Source organism: Haliaeetus albicilla, chromosome 27 (genome assembly GCF_947461875.1).
Source record: "Haliaeetus albicilla chromosome 27, bHalAlb1.1, whole genome shotgun sequence".
Taxonomy (NCBI): domain Eukaryota; kingdom Metazoa; phylum Chordata; class Aves; order Accipitriformes; family Accipitridae; genus Haliaeetus; species Haliaeetus albicilla.
Window position 1 is genome coordinate 9,797,178 of NC_091509.1, and position 22,040 is coordinate 9,819,217.

The following is a 22,040-nucleotide window of genomic DNA, read 5'->3' on the forward strand; positions in this document are numbered from 1 at the left end:
AGTACTCAGTAAATAGCACTAACAAAGTTCTTGAAATAGAAAAGTTGAAACAGCTTAAAACAAATACATCGTACAACAAAAACAACCCAAAGAAATCTTTTAACCACCACACTATATCAAGTTTGTTTTCTTTCACTCCTTCCACAACTCTCATTTAATTCCCCTTTTTCAATTTTAACGGTTTTTACTTGACCTCAGACAGAACAGCAGCACTCTGTAAACCTTGGGAGGTATTTAATTCCCAGGCCTCCATCATTGGATCCTAATGCTAATGCTATCTCTCTTACCAATAAGATACAGAGAATTTTATAACACTTAAAAAAATTAGTCTGGTTACTGCTCATATTCCTAACTTAATTTCAAATGTTCTATTAAGAGAATGTATTATAGAAAAAAATCCTCCATTTGTGTTACACTAGCGATCACAAGCAGTGCTAAGAATAAAATACCACCTGCCCAATTGACACCATATAATTTTAACAATATATGTGACAATTTATATGAATCTTGTTGCATGCAAAGGTTGTGGATGAACATAGGGTTATATGCTGTACTACCCCACTCTTAGTCTGGTTTCCCTGGCTGTTTACACCAGTAAACATCAGTGTATCTCCTTGCATGTATGTAACATCATTGAGAAGGGATTCCTTTCTTGAGAATCCCAATATAAACAGCCTGAACTGGTTCCCAAAAGACGAGTTTAGTTCTGAAATCCTAACTGCCACTGGATGAACGCTTTTTAAAAAGATCACATCTAGTCTGAAATCTAGGCAAAAATTAGCAGTATAGAACTAGGTTTGTAATGACAGTTTATAAAGCTGGATTTATTGTTTCAGTATAGTCCCTTGTGATTAGTGAGGCCCTTTAGACATTGGTAACAATGGTACAAAGGGAGAGTTCAAAAAAGATTAGAAATTGTTATCATATTATTTTTTGTTGAAACCCATCCCATGTCCTACAAATGGGCATGATCCTTCTGGAGATTTTTTGTATTTGTCATTTGTTTATAGCACTATGACACTTAACCTTCTTTATTTATGGCTTGTTCTAAGCACAATGGTGGAAACAGAATCTGATGATGTAAAGCTCTAGAAAGCCTCACTGCAACTTGACTAGGTCAAAACAGGTACAAAGCAAGAGCAAATCAGACTCCTGCACAGCAAGAAAAAAAAATAAAGAAAAATACCAGCTTCAGCATAAGCCCTTGAAACAGTCTCTTCTTCCAAAATATTTTAAGAATTAGTGTTACAGTATGCAAGACAGACTTTAGTTTAACCTGATTCTCTGCAGAATAGCAAAACAGTCTTCCCCTTTCCCATCCCAAACCCTCAAAGCCTACTCATCTTAAAATAGCATTTCAGCTACTACTTGTCACACCTAGAATGAGTAAACAGGTAACTATTGAAGCTATTTCTGAAACAGGTTAGGTACAATTAGTTTATCTTATACTGTCATTTGTCCTTGCTCTTTTGTGTGGATTTTCTAAACAGTACAAATGAAAAGATTATATAAAAATAAAAACTCATTTTAAAAAGAACCAGAATATCAGTTTGGCTTATGTAGTGTCTGAACCTATAAGAATTAACAAACTCTGTTAACTACAAGACAGCAGACAATGTTGACGGTAGTCTTTTTTTGGGCAGGAGGTCCCCCCCCAAACTGTTTGTTTAACCATAACCCTGTGAGTGGTGCAAGGAAGTGCTTTATACTTAATATTACACATGAAAATCAATCTTGCTTGCACAATCTTATTTAAGTAGCTATCCTTCTGAAATACATCAATCTAGTTAAGATATTATCCAAGCAATACCACACAACATGATGATGGGGGCACATACATTCAAATGAGTTATATTAATCAAATTCTCTTTTCTACAAACAAGTAAAGTCAACAGTATCCTTTGGTATAGAATTGTAAAAAGTCAAGAGACGAGTTATGCAGTTAGGAAATCTAATTCCACTCCTAGCAAGGCCAGATGCCAGTTTGTAACACTAGGTAGGTCTAATTCAGCCTCCAAACAAACAGAACTGAAATACTATATAAATCAAGGTAAACATAAAGACTTGGAGGTCTATAGGTTGGAAGTGCTACAAACAACCAAATTTATTTCTTCAGACACAAGATCAAACATGCTCAGTTATTACAGCTGGTTGACTTCTTTTATGTAAAGGTTTAGTGAAAACCCTGTTTTATCCCTTTCATGGGAATGCTTGCTTTGAAGGTTTACTTGCAGAGAGAAAGGGCAGAGCAGTTGGTCTGTTTCAAACCATTTCCCCCTGCTTTTACATGCATCAGTATTAAATTGTTTTAGAAGGTCTTGAGTATTCTTTCTTTAAATTTAACTAATAGCCTTTTATGTGTGGGAGAATTATTTGGCTAGAACTTACTGCAGGTGAAACCAAGCAATAGAGAACTATGAAGAAATTGGGAGTTTTGTTTAACACAGAATAAGTATTTCCTTTAAGATTTACCTTCTTTAAATTATACAAGAGATTCTACTCATGCATTTTTGTTTTTCTAGTAGACTATGAAGATTATTATGCAAGTTATATGTACATGTTACTTACCTAACATTTCTTTCTTTAATTTTTCATTCCGCTCTTCAATTTGTCTAGGTAATCGCTGTGGAGAGAGATAAAAATTGGAATCAGACCTATGCTTTCAATAATATTGTAGGTTAAACTAATGGAATTTTCACACACATACCCAGGATACACTGTTTATGGCTTAAAAGGAATCCTTATGTCAAACTACACTTTCATCTTATTTTGAAAACCTGTAATTCATCCTATGACATCAGTTCACATAAACCGTAAGTTGTAACTTGTAAGTGCAGGTTCCATATAGGCATACAGTTTTACTGCTGAAAAAGAGATCTGATTTGTTTGCTTGGAATTTTAACTGAAAAGCTTATGGAATTTAAGAGACTTACAATTAAAGTATATTTTAGCCCTATTTCCTCTGCTGCATGTAATAAATTTGGTAAGAGAGGCTAGAGGAACTAAGCAAGCACAGCATTTGACTTCTGAATGTAAACACAGGTGTAGCAAGCAAAACATCCATAAAGTCAGTTCTCAGTGGCATCACACTTCAGGGAAATTTGCAGTGTGAAAACACGAAGATCATCTAAATATAAATATTTTATCAGAAGATCACTGAATTAACTGTCTATGAACCTCAGGGCATCACTTAATGAGCAGCATCTTATTACGCAATATATTGCATAGTTCTGAGGAGGAGAGGGTGTTATAAATGCGGGCCTTGATTTGGCAGGTCATCATGGGGAGGGAACTCCAGCAGTTCATCCTGAGCAACATACTAGTCCAAGTAACAGTTCATTAATGTGCTTTTCCCCTTCTCAGAGCTGGCACTAGTGTTAAAATCTGTTGCGCCATCACAAACTTATCACGTTTCTAATGAGCATTACATAACTGCAGGGTCCATGCATTCCTAACGATTTGAGATTCCCATTTATGCCTGGAACAGCTGTGACTCACCTTCCATCCTTACACAGCACTGGTGTTTTGCTATATGATTGTAATAATCATTTTTAATTAGAACTTTATATTCACTACAACTAAATTTACCATTGTATCATTTAAATTGTGCATTTTCTATACATCAGTTAAATACAACATTGAAACAAAATATATTACAAATTACTGTCACTTTTCACACATCTTTTTTCATATTTTTCAGAAGTACTATTTCAAGCCTTTATACTATGCTTATTACTGTATGATTCTGGCAGTTCAGCATGCAATTATATGCATAACTATGCTGTCTCTTCTTGTGGAGGTCATAGCAAATAAGACAGATCTGCTGTAATGGTGCTATCAGTAAATTAATTACAGTTGCAGACTATGGTAACAGGTGTGGAATTCACTCCTGATACACATGCCTTGTGATAATTGGCTTCTCAACATAGTTAAAGAATTCATTTCCTAATCTTGTTCCTTCCTGTCATTTATAGCTCCAGTCATCATGGATAGGTTTGTCATCCTGATATCATTCCCACAGTGAGATAAGATGTTCATCTCAAGAAAAGCTCATTGACAAGGCTGCCTGGCTATTCCTCTCCTCTTCAATGCAGGATACACTGGTGAACACTGGCAAATACAGTTCATTTTCTATACTGATGGGGAAGAAAGGTGGTATACCCCAGAAAAAAACCAAGTACTAAGGAATAGAATGCAGATATACATGGATGGCTAAGCTTGAAACTAGCCCAGGCCCAGCATCACCACCAGTGAGCCAGATCTAATTAGCCCAGTCAGACCTCATCTGACTCCTGCTGACCCAGAGGGGCTTATTAAGTTGGGTGCAGATCCGGACCTAAGCTGCCTGCATGAAAACATGTGTGGATATCCCCAGGCTCTAAATTCAGTTTGCATTGTGGTTGTGAGATTTGCTGAATCTTGGACAAGTTTGGCATACATAGCGTGTCTCTCTCACATTTGGACATTAGGCTTTAGCAGGAAATGACACAAATCCTTGATCTGAAATACATACTCCATGTTTTGTCTGTCTGAATACTACTATTGTAAAGACTCAGCATTTCTCACTCCAGAAATGTATTTGCAAGGTTAGTTATCTGTAGAAAGGTGTCTGTAAGGACAGCTAATTATCTGGTGTCTATGATACTTACCTCAAAGTACAGCTTCTTTTGGTAAATAAGTTTATCTGGCCTGCCAATCCCTCAAAAACTGTGCTGAAGCTAAAATTCACACAACACTGTTACACACCTGCTAAAAACAAAACCTAAAGATTGATACCATATAATTAAACACTTTCTGGGAAAGCATCAATAGGGGTTATTTAACCACAAAACCTTTTAATTTCAAACTGTTTAATCTGGCATTGAATATGTCAAAAGTAACTAAAGTGTGTGACACTAGGATTTAAATCAGAACACTAGCACTGTACTCCTAAAATATAAACAGTACTGAAATTTTAGTGCAGCTACCAAATCAGGAATCAAAGCAAAGAACTACTGTGTATTTAGTATTTTTAAACTGTCATTTAACAAGATCATGACATGCCCTAAAGCTGTATCTGAAATATTTTCTATGTACAGGAAGGAGAAAGATTTGCTCTAACAGCATCTGAAGCTAATATGCAGATTCTCTTGATGCATCATTTTCATTATCAGTGAGGGGGAAAAAAGCTGCGATATTTCTGCAGAGCACAATGCATTTTACAATAAAGCAAAGCTTCTTAGTCTCCTACACATTAGATATGTTAACCACATATGTGGAGTCAACATTACAGATGGAATTGTTTTTTTATTATGAAATTCAGAAGTTTATTATGAATATTTTAAAAAGTGTAAAACTAGCTGTCAGTATTTCCTTAACAATTTTTCAAGAGGGGACTTTTAAGTTTCAGCCTCAAAAGATTGCTTCTACTCTGAAACTTAACAAAGAACAGAACCAACTCAGGGCAGAATGTCCTAACTCCCAGTGCAGTGTAAATTGAGGGCATTTTGTACAAAGTGTTCTGCACCACATGTGAGCCTAAAGCCTCTGCCTAGTAAAATGAGGTCAAGGAGCAGAAGGTATATGTAACAGTCAACCTCTGTACTTCTCAGCTACAAAAATTAAGAATAAATTACTGATCATTCCTGAAAGATGGACAGGAAGAACAGCAGCGCTGTTTACGATTCTCTTCTAGCCCAAATCTCCACTGGTTACTGAGCAAGGGGTCTTTTGTGAGATTATTAGAGGCATACTCACTGAAAGAAAATTGTGGTTTTGCAAGAGCTATAAAGGACAGTATCTCTACTTTCAGGGGGTTCCAAGCAGCCAAAATATATGTATTTTAAACTCCTTACATTTTGTACCAACTACTGACAGTGTTCCAAAGTCTTAATCTGTGGAGATTAACCTGACTGGCGGTTTATAACAATCTGTCTGATCTTCACAGTTGTTCCTTGCATGATAAGCTGCTAAAAGGCACTCCTTATACACTATTTTACCAAGTAACTGGCTAGATTACACTAGGCCTCACTCTGGAGCTAGTCTAATGCTAAAAGACTACAAGCTACAGAAACTAAACCCCATCGTTTCCTTTATGAATGTCAGCAGACTCCTTGGCTGAATTCCTGAATCAAATAAGCCATCGTCTCAGCTAGGAGACTATAAACAAGGCCAACATAAATACTCTTTTCTAGACTGTGATGGACCGATCACATTCATTACCCATGCAGTAACGATGTTTTGACAAGCTTGTCATTTATTAAGCCATTGACAAGAGGTAGGTGATAAAGTTCTTTCCTACTCGCAACTAGATGCATGCAACAAGCATCAGGGGGTTGTTTCACAGTACAGTAAACTGACCTTGTCAGTGGGTGCTGCCAAAAGCGATGGCCCCAATTCCTGCACTGCCTTGACCATGTCTTCTTTCCTTCTCCCTAGCATTTGCAGTAGGACTTGTCTGACTGCAAAAAGCCAAGGCAATATAAAAGTATTTACTTTGGGGCTTTTTGGTTGCTGCCTTTTTTTGCTCACTTGTTGCTGTTTTTCCCTTTAGCAGAGTTAGTTGTCTGCCAGACTCGTATATAGAACCAGCCATCCCCTAGGGTCGGACATGACCTAGTACCAGTGCTAGCACAAGGAAAGCAACTGGACAGCTTTGTAAGCAGCAGGTAGTTAGTAGACCAGTTTAGCTGCTTTGTGAAACCATACCCTTACCACTAACAGGAGTTACACAGTTAAGCAGAGTATTTTTCTGCCATCAGTGCAACTGATGCAGTCCCAAAGGAAGTAATTTCAGGCAAGGCTTCTTGTCTAATATGCTATAAAAGCAGTTTCTGTTCTGTCACTTACAACACCAAAGTATGGGGAAAAGGTGGTGGTGGCGGGGGAAATCACTACTAATGATTTATTTTCCCAAATGGAGAGTTAAATCAATTAAACCTAAGCCTTTAAAAAATATTTCTGCATCAACATATTCAAAGTGGTTTTAGAGATAATATTGCGGGTGAAGCAAATGATTTTTTTTTTTTTTATGGGGCAGAACACGTTGCAGGTTCACTGATGTGAAGCTGAACTACAATAATGATGCCCTTTGAAAATTTAACCAGATATAAAGTCAAGTATTGGCATATGGATTTGAGTGCCCAACTAAGAATTACGTTTTAAAATTGCATCCATTTACCTTAAAATGGAAGTAAAGAATAGTTTGGCTGTTGTTTTCCCTGCAGAAGATGGTCAGCTCTTCCCAGGCTCTCTGGTGCTTGCAAACCATTCACCTACCATGACCTGAAGCTCCCACTTTGATAAAAAGTGACCACCACTGTACTTTTTATAGTTGCTACCTTTCATTAGCACATCTTCCTTCAAAACCACAGGCTGTCTGGCTACATCTCTACCACATTTGTCCTTTCAACACAGCCTTCATAAACTCTTTTCAAAAATAAGAACAGCAAGCAGCCTGTAAGAGGAGCTTTCTCCACAAAATAAATTTCCCTTCTTGCTACCCTTGTGAAAGACCCTCTGAACTTGTCAAATCCACAGCTATTTTCCACACTGAACATTAACATACTAAATATCACTACAAAAATCACTTCCTGCTGGTATTTTACACAAAGAGTTACTTAAAACCTCAAATCAGCAGGCTGTGGCAGTGACTTTAAATTCCCATTGAGTAGAGATTATTTACATGTTAGATTGGGATTTCAGGAAGTGCTAGGGGTTTACCTTTTTTATCCAAGCTGACACATCCTAAAGGCCAAGGAAACTTTTAAAGCATTTCCTTACACTTAGCAGAGATATGGCAAAGATTCTGCAAGGCATGTTTAATGCTGAAGTCTGAAGTATTTGTAATTTGATTGAAAGTGGTGAAAGCGGACACTGGAACACAGTACTAAGCTGCAGGTTGGTTTTTGTTTAGAACAAAGTAACTGCATCAGGAGAGAGTGCTGTTTGCAACCACAAGGTGCCTTTTTCTTCAAGTGAAAGGCTAAGTTTTTGAAGATTAATAGCAGACTTCAGTCACTATTAGTAAAATAACTCGAAGTGGCCAATACACACACAAGGCATAGCAAAGAACAAGGACAGAAAACAGATAAATAAAGAAACAAAATACCAACATTTTAAAGTAGATACAGACATAGATACAGACTGATAGAATCCTGTCTTTGCCATTCTCAAAGTTATATAATCAAGTCATCAAAAAAAGTAATTATTTTATAATTATGCCATAAACACATTTGACTCCAAATTTACCAATCAGATAAATAATTCTACCGAAAGAAAACCAGACTCCCACTAATTAAACAGCTAGCAAGAACTGTGTTAATAGGGTGCTTGTATTCTGATCTCCAAATTGCAGATCCGTGTTGAAATGACGGCTACTAAAATGCAGCAGTGGTTCAGGCAACCTTTTCTAGCACATGCATAAATACAATTAACAGCCTCAATCAGAAACTAGAATGAAGCATGTGTGTGCATGCACTATTCAACAGCTAAACATGTTATTAGATGCTTACAGCTCAGAATACACATTTACTTTCACTCATTTTACAAAGGTAAAAAGGAGGACTATGCTTTATGGACCAGAGACTTGTCACGGAAGTTGTGGCAGTTCATGTAATCTTCCTTATGTAAAACCAGATGAGAAAACCACTACACTTTCAGACAAAAAAAAAAAAAAAAAAGTCATCAACATTTCATATGAAGATGCTTGCATAAACAACATTGAATATTTAGAAAAGGAAAGAGAAGACCTTGGTTTAAAGTTAGGCCAAAGTATACTATAAAGGCTTACCATGCAAGCTTCTCTGGCTTGATGAACTGATGGGTCTTTTTCTAGGACTGCCTTATAATCTTCCAGAGCTTCATCTAGTTTTTCTGTTTTTTCATATAGTTCTGCTCTCCTCAGCAAAGCTCTAATATAGTTAGGATCTAATTCCACTGCTAGAAAACAAAAACAAAGCACAGTATTTTATCTGCAACATTTCTACACCCCTCAAATGAATTCTTAAGTGTGTATTAAGTTCTTAATAGTTATCTTTATAACGTAGCTAGCTCAGAATCAAGCACAGTTTAAAAGCTAAGTCGTAATTCAGAAAAGGCATACATCTGCCTGTGAAAGTCTAATGCAAATGATCATATTTCATTTAACGTCTACAAGCTATCACAGATAGAAGTGATTTATAATGCACAACCATTTAATTTTGCAATACTGTATATGCAGAGATTCTAAGTGACGCTTCAGAAATTTTAAGGACCTGTAAGATATTTTTCAACTTTTGTATATTTAATAAGTGTGTATTATTAGATTACAGCTAAAGTTAAATATACCTAAACATACACACAGCAGGGAAAATAAGCGTTTCCCTGCTTATCTCAGTTCAAGTTGAGACAAACTCCAGAACTACTGGTGTTCTTCTGAATTTAATATCAGTCAAAATTGGGTTGGGAATCCACAAACTGTTATATTAGCTCTACAAGTTAGAGGGGCATACTGACTGAATTTAAGCTTTTCCTCTCCTTATTCCCTTGGCAGCCATTACTGTGTTTACAGATGCAGTTAAGACTGAATGCTAAACTTAACAGTAACCTGCAAATGGTAATTTCTCAAAAATTTCTTCATCCATTTTTCATCATAGAAAGAGGGAGTATGAAAGACTGCCCACTTTATAATTACTTACCCATTAAAATGGTTCTTGGGACAATTAAATCAAGGATTATCTAGCTAAATATTCTAGTTTATTTCTTCTGGAAGGACAAAGACAATGCTACAGTCAGCAAGTTGCAGGTTAGTGTGAATTGCTCTGCTGTGCTCCAAGTGTTGCACTGCAGTTTGTAGGCCAAGTCCCTGGGGAGTGTCAAGCGATGGTAGGTTTAAGTCTCACTGCTGCAAAGCAGACCAATTCCCTTTCATCCACTACAAAATTAGCAGAAGTGTTTTTCAAAATGCACCACCACCAAAACATGGCAAACCCACAAAGTGACAGAGGCGAGCTAGAATTTGTTACCTTCAAGAATACTTTTAGCATGTACAAACTCATATTTACGGTACAAGCAGTACTGGCACGCAGCCATTGGATTAGTTTTCTGATTGGTAACATGGACCTTTTTCCCCAGCTGTCATGGGGAGTTTAACAAATATTCAAGCATGGGTGAGTGGGTGGAAGCAATAAAGCAATACACAGCTGAAATGATTTCACCAGAAGTTGCAGAGAGAAAACCATGCAGGACAAGAACAGGAGAGCATAACCCCTTGTGACAAAGCAAAAGCCTTGCATAAAAGGGACTTGATAAAGCTTTTAATTCTGTAAGGCCTCATGGTTCTTGGAATCTGGGATTAAACCAAGTTCTGGGGGGGAATAGCAGGGGGAAATGGGTTTAAAATAGTATGTGTAAGGAAACAGCTTCCATAATAAAAAGACCTCCCTATTAAAAAGAAGTAAAACAGCAGCCTTATTGGCACAAGAGAATAGAAAGTAAATTATTGCAGACAGGAAAAGTTTGATAGGCATTTTACAAAATAAGTAATATAAAGAATTCTTCTCTTTAAATTCTTTAAAGACTCTTACGCCCAAAATTAAAGCTCTGCAGTAAGGCACTAAATGGCATAATTTATGCATGACAGATCTGGCACAAGAGCAGCACATAGGGAAAAAAAAAAAAAGTCATACCTTTGCTGCAGTCACTTAGGGCAGCTTCCGTCTTGTCCTAGAATACAAAATAATTTTGTTATATTTAAATCCTATTTCTTGTGAAACAGATTATTTACAATTGCAAGCAAAAAGGTTTGTCTGGCATTCCAAGGAACTGGGATGTTCATGTAATCAAGGCTTTTCATACCGTTGCTTCTGATGTAAAGCTCTTTACCAGTGATTAGCTTCTTCTCTGTGAAGGTTGCCAGTGTTCAAACTGCACGGCTGCCCCACTAATCGGTCTGCACTGAACAGCCGGCAGCAAGCTACAGTCAAAAGGCTGAGTCACATCTGCAGGCCTTGGCTTAACCGAGCTACAGCTTTTCTACCTTTGTCAATTAATTAAGGGGTTGGAATAGACAGTTCCCAAGAGCCCCAGATAAATTCTTGTCTGTACAAGCTAACACATTTGGAAAGCAGATACTGCCTTTAGCACTAATACAGCTTTCTCTACAAGGGACAGTGCATAAGGCTTCCAGAAGTGGTAGGGACAAGATTTTAGTGCACCCAGACAACCATAGTTAGAAGATGACAGCCAGGCAATCTGCTTATAATGAAACAAGAAAAAAAGCAAAAGAGCTGAGACAGAGATCCTATTTTCATCCAAACTAAAAGGGCTTAAAAAAACCCCAACCCAAAATGCAGGCTGTTCTGTGCTTGTATTGTTGATCTAAGTGGTAGTAATCTTTCTACACCCAAGGAACTAACTATTTTCTCCTCCATAAAACAGAAGCTGTCTCAGAAGAGAATGCCTCACAAGCTTTTATTGTAGTGCAAAGCAAATGGGTGCAGCAGGTATGGAAGAACAAACTTAATGGGGAAAGTTATTAATAATATGAATCTATTTTTAGAGTAATGTATTGGTCTGTCAGGTTCCACTGATCTATCCTGGTGAGATACACTAGTTTGTGCACAGTTCTTTTATCATCTTGGCCTCCGTTGGGGGCTACGGGATTAGTTTCCCGGTGATATCAATAGTTAACATCTGGATTATGAGGAGGTTTTTCAGTTTACAGCTTTCATATTTGAAAGGTTCCAGCATCTGTTATTACAGATTTTATTCCATTTTTTCCTTGCCTGCTCAAACAATTCAGTATCCCAACAGCAAGTTAGATAACTCTAGCCAAACAAGAATATTCTATGCTGAGTAAGAATTTATTTATTTATGTCTAAATATGGCTGCAAGGTACATTTCTGAACAGAGCTGCATCTGTCTCAATACTGGAGGAAAACTGCAAGAAAGTTCTCTTTGCTGGAGGGTAAACTGAGGATAGGAGTTAACTGTGCTATTTTTCTATAATAATTTAATCTTAAAAACAAAGGCAAAAATAGGGAGTAATTTCTCCTGAATTCTTAGTATCTCCTCTTTCTAAAGAAGTGAAAGTTTCTGTTCAGACAGATTGTGTTCTGTGCCTTCCATGCTACTTAAGTTTATTGCTGATTCTGGTTAACATCTGGGCACCTGTCCCTGGTCAAGGAATAGAAAACATATGAAGAAAGCTGCAGCCATTCTATGTAGACCATGCCCTACTATATAGGTCTGTCCTACTACATAGCAACTGTGAAGGAAGCAGACTAACTGAATTAATAAAGCCCTATTTAGGAAGTCCTGCTTATGCCTCAAAGCATTTGAGCCAATTAAATGAAGACAAGTATATGACAATCCAGGCTTTTAAAAAAAACACTAACTAGCTACAATTCTATACAATCTAATACATGGTCTGCATACACTAAACATGCTCAAAGACATCTGTTCTACATGAACTTTGAATTTCATTAAAATAGAGAGAATGAAAGAAAAAATCAGTGGTTTTAACATAATGCAGCAGAACAACTTTGAACAGCTGTTCCAACTGAAACTTTCAGGTTTGTATTAATCCTCAGTAAAGCCAAGCATACCAGCATTTCTACTGGGAGCATGACAGACTGAGCAAGCAGCAAAACCTGCAAACAGCTTTATTCCTTTGCCCTCCTTTATGCACCCCTAATGACTTCATTATTGCATTTGTCATATAATCAATACATGGTGTTTCATAAAATAAAAAGAATATTCACCTGTTTCATTTTTGCAGCAGCTCTGTTTGAAAATAAAACAGCCCTGTCTTTTTGGAAGCAGGCTGGACAAATCTGCAGAGCCTTTGTGTAGGAGTCTTCTGCCTCTCCATAGTCTGCAGATGCAATAGCAAAAAAACCAAAACAGACAATTTATTTCAAATAGCAGCACAGTCAGTGAACAACATGGCTAGGATTTCTTTGGAAACATTTCTCAACATATGATGCAATATTAAACCAGAATCAGTAGCTGCTCTCAGACAAAGTACATTACTAAGTAGTACATAGATCAATGACAATTATTTTAAAAGCAACACCCTTGTAAAAGCAGAAATACAGTCCTGAGCTTAATGTAACAAGTGCGGCATGACATGCTTATAATTCTCATCCCTGAAATTGTGTAATTCTATTTCAGTACCAGCCTTAGAGGTAAAATCTCTTCAGATTAAGTGTATCCTCGATCTGACAGGAAGCATGTGCTGAAACATGTCACTGCACCGATACCTGTTCAAAGCAGCTATGGCAATATTTTATTTGGCACATCATCTTCAATGACTGACTTAAAGGTCAGTCACCACAAACCCATTATCACTTGAAGGCCATCCGTCATCAAGTCTGGTCTAAAGCAATGACCAGTGGTTTACCACCAAGTTATTAATTTTCTAATAAAGGTAGAGTCAAGAGTGAAAAGGCCCTATACTGACTCTGAACAACAGCTCGCCAGCTGACAAGTGCATTGTCCTCAAACCAGGGCAGTTCTTTCTGTGAACATTAGCTGGTGACCATCCAGGTGCTTAAAAGGTTGTGTTATTTCTGATTAGTAAGCACTTTGGCAGGCACAGGCACACTGAAAAGATGTGCCGAAGAATTTGTCAAGAAGAGGCTATGGATGAGACTTCACAAGATGATTTAGCCAACATTACAGGCTTGCCGCTTTCATGGTCCGAGCAGTTCCCTTCTGCCTGCTCTGATGCTTGCCTGAATTGGTAAATCATTCCCCAGGAATCTTGCTCTCTTAGCCCACAATAAGACACCTCCAACTGGAAGGCCACTGTCTGGTTATCAGAGTATACTTCTGGGAAGGGGAAATTACTTGTGTCCCCGCTGACTGTGGAAAGTATGAATCTGCATTTCCTGGTTTCTTTGTGAATCCTCTAGCCACCAGAACATTAAATGAAAGGTAGGTGTCAAAATCACTTTTCCCTTTATGTTTTTCAATTAAAAGCATTAGTACAGTTATTTATTACTGACCTCAAACCTGTTGTTATGTATTAACTATGTTCAGAACACATCCAGTTCTGGCATAAGCTAGAAATTTACACAGCACTAGATTTTTTTTTTTTAATATATGTATGTGTGCATACATGTACATCTCTACATATACACACATAGACATGTGTGTACATCTCTATATACACATATACATGTACATCTATATACATATACATACATGTGTGTATATATGTATATATAGATGCCTGTATATATACGTACACACACATACACAAATTAAAATGTACAACAGAGTCAGTGGATAAAAAGAAACATGCAAATGTACAAAGGAATGAGAGAGCTACTGGGCCACCAAGTCCTGCATCAATTCTAAGCACACGCATTAGCAAAACTCAGAGCCTAGTGGAAGCCTTTTTTGATTAGTAAAAGAAACCATGGCACTTGGAAGGCAGTCAATTCTCTATCATGTTCTTGGATTTAAACACTTAGTTTTCATGAGAATACTGCTTTAGTAATCCAAGTCTTTGTGATTTAAACTTAACTCTTAAGGACGTCTGCTATCTTTTTCTGTTCTCTAGAGCCAGATGAAAAATTATATAGATGATAAATTTGAACAATGATAGGTGTGAGATCTTCCTATGGGTTTTCTGCAACATCACCATGATGGCTAAGTATTAATTTAAGATTCTGTAACATCCATATGGTGTTAAAAGATTATCAACCCACCTCCTTTCTTGAACTGCTCATTTCCTTTCTCCTTCAGCGTTGTGCTCTCCTTTCTTCTTTTCTACAAAAGAAAAGACAATGTCTCAAAGTATTTAATTGAAATGAACAAGTAGGTCAGCTGCAGTTCCAAATAAAATATGAATAGAAATCAGAACAAAATGTAACCTGAAGAATTTTAACTAGTACCAAGATGGCTTGCTTGTAGTCATTGTGACATGATACACTTTATATATCCATGAAACACTGGAGTATAACAACAAGGCAATTAAAAAGCTCCAGTTCATGGACAACAGTATGCAGAAAGAGCATTCATAGTGAATTACAAGGTTTAAACTAATATGTTAGCTTTTTGGCTGGCTGTTTGCTTCTCCTTTCCAACTCAATTTAATTCAATCACTGCAGGTCAACTATGTAGAATATATTTTAGATGTAAAGTCTCAAAAGTTTTGCTTGAAATAATTCCACCTCAGAAATTCGTAGTTACTTTCAGAGATGTACAAAGCATGTTGAGCTGACTGCATTAGAAACAGGTCCATGGATAATACTGCCCTGAAAGATTTCTTATGCAGAGAGAGTGACTAAGCCATCAGACCCAGGAAGATTGTTCTGTTATACAGTGAAAATTGCACATGCTGAGCAGAGTTGTGTTTTCAGCCATGAATATTTTAACAGTACTCTTGGCACAAGTGAAGTTGACATGAATGCTCTTAGCCTTTGACACAGAAAACACAGGATTTCACCAAGCCATCTCTTCAACCTATTTACAATGGAAGTCTTTCACATGCAGACATAACCTCACACAAGTAAAAACAAAGCACTATAAGTAAGACAGTAACATCAAGAAGCAATGCTCATGTTCATGAATCATTTCTATAGTAGAAAAAAGATTATTTGACCACGGATTTTGCCCCCAACGCACATACAGACACAAAGGACTTAAATCAAGGTGTCTATAAATTACAGATCATTGAGCAATTAAAAAGCCAACACTAGGAAAAGGAGCAGTTTCCTTTCCTGCAGATTGTGTAAATCAAGGATTAATGCAATTATCAATATCGCACAGAACATCTCCTTGGAAACAGCTAAATATAGTACTCTTTGTGGAGCGCTGCACCATCTCACAGCTACGCCACGTAGCTGACAAACAATACAAAATCAGAGGGTCTCTCCTCTTGCTTTTATTGGTTTTGGAAAGTAATTCACCTGACCATTGTCACCATCTTAGTAATAACAGATCACAATGCTCTGAAAACTAGGCTCAGGGGAATGGCATTCAGTTGTGACACACAAAATTACACAGTAAAATATCTGACCCTTTCGATACATGCCTACATCACTAAATTTTTTCCTGTTGCCTATTAAATATGTTTTCTAATACTCATTGCTCCTCACATTTAAAAAAAAACCTCAAAAACTAGAACATAGGTCAGACAAAACATGCACCCCTATTTAGAAACTGGCTTTCCTCCAAGGTGGACTGACAAACCTACACAAGTCCTTCCACAATGTCACTTGCACCAACATACACAAGCCAGTTGGTGCTTTCTAAATGTGACCGTACAAACAAATTTAACCACTTAAGGCACAAGCAGCATTCAAAGCACCAATTCTTTGTATGTATGTAGGATTCTGCTGTTCAGCACAGGAAGTATGTAACTGCACTTGAAAGCTGTACCCAAACTTTTGAAGTGCCACACAAAACAGCTCCAGCAAGGTCACTGCCACACACACAGTTGACCCTCCACAGAAAGAAATTTTTATAACATCTTGAATGCATATAGAGTGAAAGCCCAACGGAAGTAATTTTCACATCAGTGAACAAAGCAGCCAGATTTCAGCACAGAACAGGTTTGGAGATGATGATCCTACTGGAAAACATGAAAGATCTACATAGACAACCCTCATTCAAGAAAAGAAATGCTTGAAACACTACCCCTACTGACTTCATTGCTCATGACCTATTTAAGAACTGGCCTTTAAGTGCCATTAACTGATTCACTGTTGCATAAGGTAGAGTTATAACTCTACAATAACGAAATAATTTTTTTTTTCATAAAATGAGAACTACAGCATGGTCACAGTACTCCTGATGCAGAAACGCTAAAATCAAGGAACACTGGATGAAAAGCTTTACCTGTATTATCATTATTTTGTTTCATTTTATTAGAATTATTACAAAATATTATATGTTTACCCCAGTTAAGAATTAAACACTAATATAAAAATAATTTGCAGCAAGGCGGCTTCAGAAAAGAAGCTTGATATTTAAAAAAAAAAAAAAAAAAAAAAAAGAGTGAAAGGAAAAAAAAAAAATTCTTCACTTGTGGGATTCCTTCTCAGGTAGCCAAGAGGATGGAAGAGGATGGTGACCTAGAGTCTCAACAGCACAGAAGAAAGACCAAGGTGGCTGTATGGCCATGTTCGCTGGGGAAACATGGGCAGATGAAAGTTCTGAGCAACTGAAGAGTTTAAGGACTGTCACGCTGGGAAGCGGATGATTCATACAACTCTCCTCCGAAAGCCTGTTCCTTTGTACATCCTCTTGCCTGCAAATCAAACTGCACAAACTTGAAGAATAGAGGACTATTAGTCACATAATTGTTACAGACATACAAATGTCAGTGACAGTCTTGTGGTCACTTCTGACTATATGACCAGAAAAGGTGTTGTCTAAGCACGTTTCAGAAGCCAGCAGCATTGTTAAGATCACCGTATATGGTTTTGCAGCTTACTCAGCTCCCTAGAAAGCAGCAATGCAAGCAATGCAGTCCTGGTTCCAAACCAGTATTTCTGTTATAGCTTGACCAACATTTTCATGATATCCCTGTATTACGGGTTTCAGGCTGTCCCTTAAGTTCCAAACTGTACAAGTTTTCACAGTATTTTTAAAAAAGGTAAAGTCTATAGGGTACCTCATGCTTCATTCTGGATTGAAGTATGACCCATAAACAATGTATAGCAGCAGACTATCCCTAGAAGCAATTTGCTCTGACTTTTCCACAAGATGTAAAAGCATACGTATTAGCACGTCACATCCAAATGCACTGTGCTCTAAAGCACACTATGTATTTGTGAAATAAATAACATCATTTATACCTCCATATATACATTTCATTAACAGAAAATCCTAACACAAAAGCAGTGGAAAGTCAACTATTTTGGATTAATTTACATTTAACCTGAAAGGACGGGTCCAATGGGTGCTGTCAGAAACTGTCTTCTATTCAAATTCAGGGAAAAAAAAACCCCAATCCCAAAAAACCCCCCACCAACAAAAAAACCCCTAAACCCAAAGACTAAACCACTGTTAGAAGACATAACCTCTCCACTCAGTATGCTAAATTTCCAGCTTCGATGGACAATTGCAAATTGACTGGTCACCAGTTTACTGTGATCATATCAGCCCAGAGTGAAAAAATTGCAAGTGACTTGTCCTTGGGACAAATTTTGCACAATGTCATTTCAGTGTCCCTACCCACTCATTTTTCAGAAAAAGATTTAAGTAGCTGCAGGGCAGGCTACCCTTTCCTCAGCAAGGGAAGTAGGTCAGACTGAACTCCTAGAATGCTCTGCCTATGGAAAGGATATCTTGACCCACTACATTCCCTGAGGCTGCTCATATACGACATTGGGGTCAGGCACAACTTCCCCAACTTACACTCCATTATGATTATTCAAAGTCAGCAAAATCTTAAGGCTTGTTTTTTGCAAATTTTATTAACACAAAGATGACAAATTCTGAGTGGCAGGCATTAGTTTTTGATGTACAAAGTAAAAAAAAAAATTTTTTTGAAGTCCAGAAGAAATAAGTACATTTAACTAGTAATATGATTCTTAAAGGATCTGATTAGAAATGTTGACATATTTGGATACTGAATTACAATTGTCCATATTCTGAAGAAATTAGGATCCTAACATAAACCTGCTTGGCAAGCAAGAGGTACTGAAGATTAAGGCCCAATCTGAAGTAACAAGAAAAGACAACTTGGCCTTCTGACAATAAAGTAAAACAATTCAAAAGAAAGGCCATCAAACACAGTCCCTGGACCTCAGCTACTCTGCCAAAAAACTCAGGGTTAAAAATAAGAGCATTAAAGTATTAGTCTACTATTAGAGAAGAAAGCAACCTACCTATTTTCACTGTTTGTTTTGGAAGTAACCTATGTAACAAAAGTGCTGGAAGTGAAATCCTTAAATATAGCTGGTAAGAGCTGAAGGACAAACACCCTCAGTTTGTAACGCTTCCAACTATGCTTCCTCTGGTCGGTCCTATGCATTTTATTTGATCAATTGATTTAACTTTGCTAGGGAACTGTTCTTGGCTCCAGTTTTGTCAAGAGCAGCAAATGCGTACTCTCTTCTCTGTAAGGCTATTTATACAGTGTGACAATGCACATCTGCATCTCATATACCCTTTTGTAAGGTCACCAAGTAGCAGTCAATTTAAAATTACTGGAGTTCAAAGGGTGCACGGAAGCAAGGAATTTAAACAGATAAGGAATATATTTTTCAGCTTCAAATACCAGTTCTAGTGCTAAGTCATCCATTAGCAGTCATCTGCTTCCCCCTGCAGTTTTGTGAAGCTATTGCGGTATCATGCATTCAAGGATCTGAATTTCAATTTAATGTTGTAGTCACTCAAAAAATCCTTTTTCAAATCTTGCTAGAGTTGTCACTTGAAAACTGTGCCAAATCTGTCCTCTACACTCAAGAGGTAGAGTAATAAGCACTGCTAGACTCTGGCTGATCTCTGCTCATTGTAACTCCATGGTAGACACGTTAGTCTTTCTACTGCCAAATCACTACCTTTTCCTGAAATTGTAAGCAGCACTTCAGAGACAATAGGTCACATCCATCCATGACAGTCGGTTTAAGTCAACATGCCAGACTAACTGTGACTATTCCTGAGTGACAATACCCGCCATTCAGTTGTTCCAGTTTCAGAGGCAGCAGCCTCAGGCAGAAAAGTGGAACTGACCACTTAATCCATCACCACCACAAGTCGAAAAGGTCTCAATTTGACAGTATCAGCATCTTCCAGACAAATGCAAAAATTAATATAAGACTAAAATCAGAAAGCAGCACTGAAAGAAAGACAAAGGTATACTTTTTCACTCTATTAAATTGCCATCCAGCAAAAGACTTTTATAACTCAAAGAACTATAAATGACACAGGGATATTATAACTCCAGATTTTATCCCAGTTCTTCTCACCAGCACTTGGAATTAATTACTCTAGCAGATACAGATATACTTCTCAAATGTACTTCTCCAAGATTTGATTAACTCAGTAAACACAACAGGATGTTTTTTTCTCTTTTGCAAGCCATAAGACAGGGCAGTTTTAGTCTAGCAATCCACCTTTTCCTCCCATTTGACCAAAGCGGTAGCTTATTTAGTATTGGTGCTGTACTGTATACAGGATTCAGATTATTAAAGTAGGTAATTTGAATAAGGGGATTGTCTTTTATTATAGTCACAAGATTACATTGTGATACCTTCAAAACCCAATTGTCTTGCAAGTTTTATTGCTATACAGTTGGATTGTCTCATGTATTAATAATCTGTTGGTTTGGGTTTTTTTTATTTTTTTTTGTCCAGTCACATAATTCTTCCTGGAAAGAGTTCTGAGACCATCTCCAAGTGATCAACACCTGAGGACTGCTCCAAAATATGATTGACTTCACTGTATCCCTCTTCCATTTTATATTTTAGCTTTTATTTTGTAAATACTATAGAAAAAACAGCAACTTTGACAGAGTCAAGGTTACTATACTATATTGGACAGACAGAACTAGGAAAACACCAAATGCTGAAATGAATGACTACACCTGAGAAGCCACCTCAGAAGAAATCCCAGATCAGTTCTTCAACTCTTGGAAAAGCAAATTCTATACAGAAGCTAGAATTTATGGAAGAACAATGGGATCAACCTAAAGCATAGGGAAGAAAGGGTGAGGAGAGGAGCAGTTTAAAGGAAATTTCTTGATTAAGACAATGTTCTCTAACACATCCTAGAACCTCTGGAGAAAACAGAATAACAAAAAAAGCCCCAAAACAAAAGGAAGCTTTACTGTTTAGCCCAGAACTGAAAAAATCTCAGGTATAACACAAAAACATGATTTCTCAAAGATCAGTTTCACTTAATTCTTACAGAGTTGCTAACAAGATACTAATCAAGAATCTCCTCTACTAGAGCTGTGTTCCTCATCTGCTGACACATTTCCTAGTGTTAAAATAGAAGCTGAGCATGATTACAGCCAGCTGTAGGTCTAATGCACATGCAACAGCCCAAAGAAGGGAATTGCTTTTGAGGAATATTAGATATTTATTCCAGGGTCTTACAGCAGCTAGAAAGGAGTGTTCTATATCCCAAATAAGAGCTTACTAGGCCAGGTGCTTAAGTCTTTGCCAGACAAGGCCCAAAGAACAAGACATCTGTCATGATGGAAGAGCATGAGGGATTCAGAATCTTGCTGCTGGATAAACTCATAATTAATGGGTGTCCCTCCAGAAGAGGACCAGGTCAGACTGAAACAATTACCATGTAACAGCTGTTGGGTGTCTTCTGATTAATTCTGCAGACTAGACCAACGTCAAAGCCATCACTGTCAATGACAACTAACCAGAAAAATCTGTTTGTAATGCATCAAAAGCAATTTACTGCTCAGTGCCTCTGCTGAGGCAGCAATCAGCACGCTTTTGCAACAACAACAAAATCTTATAAAAGTGAATTTTGTTTCAGGCTGCTTAATTGTGGAGTTGCAAGTCCAGACAAGTAACCAGGCTCTATGCTACACCTGTTTTTAAGAATACTTCTTGCAGGTTTGTCTCTTAATATCCCTTCAAGTACTTATTTTGCTTCATTGTGTAGTAGACTTCTTACAGGATTGGTACTGTTTCCCTGGAAGTAATTCCTGTTGCTGAAAATTAGAAATCTCACTGTATGGGGCTCTCAAAATATAATTGAGAGAAAATACACAACCGCTTGCTCCTTTAGTCTGATCTCTGCAGCAGCTTCTGCATGAGTGAGAATTTCTACTCAGAGCTGCTACCATGAAAGCTTGCACATAAGATGCGCATAAACACACACAGCAAGGACTAGAATCTCTCTTTGCATCTCCAGAATAAATTAGAGACTTTCTTTTCTACAGCCTAGTTATTGGAGAACATCGCTTTAAAGAACTCATTTATTAAAGCTGCTAAAACACAACAATGGGCTTAGTTTAAAAAAAAACCACAACAAACTATTAAGGTGTAGCCCCATAAATTTGAGCAGGGCTAACATTCAGCTCTCCTTATGACTTGAATACATAGTTTATGGTTGGTGCTGCAACCACAGTTCATGGGAAGTTTTTCTTA

The 22,040-nt window shown here is 37.4% G+C and overlaps 1 protein-coding gene across 1 annotated transcript in view; it reads right to left on the bottom strand.

Annotated features, from left to right (window-relative positions):
- The window catches only part of TTC1 (tetratricopeptide repeat domain 1), a 33,337-nt gene that overhangs the window by 6,115 nt on the left and 5,182 nt on the right, over positions 1-22,040 (bottom strand). Inside the window, exons 3-7 of the mRNA XM_069773193.1 lie at positions 14,679-14,739; positions 12,723-12,835; positions 10,647-10,683; positions 8,771-8,919; positions 2,569-2,623 (exon numbers count right to left, since the gene is read on the bottom strand). Coding sequence (XP_069629294.1) covers positions 2,569-2,623; positions 8,771-8,919; positions 10,647-10,683; positions 12,723-12,835; positions 14,679-14,739 — 415 coding nt within the window. The remainder of the gene's footprint in view (positions 1-2,568; positions 2,624-8,770; positions 8,920-10,646; positions 10,684-12,722; positions 12,836-14,678; positions 14,740-22,040) is intronic.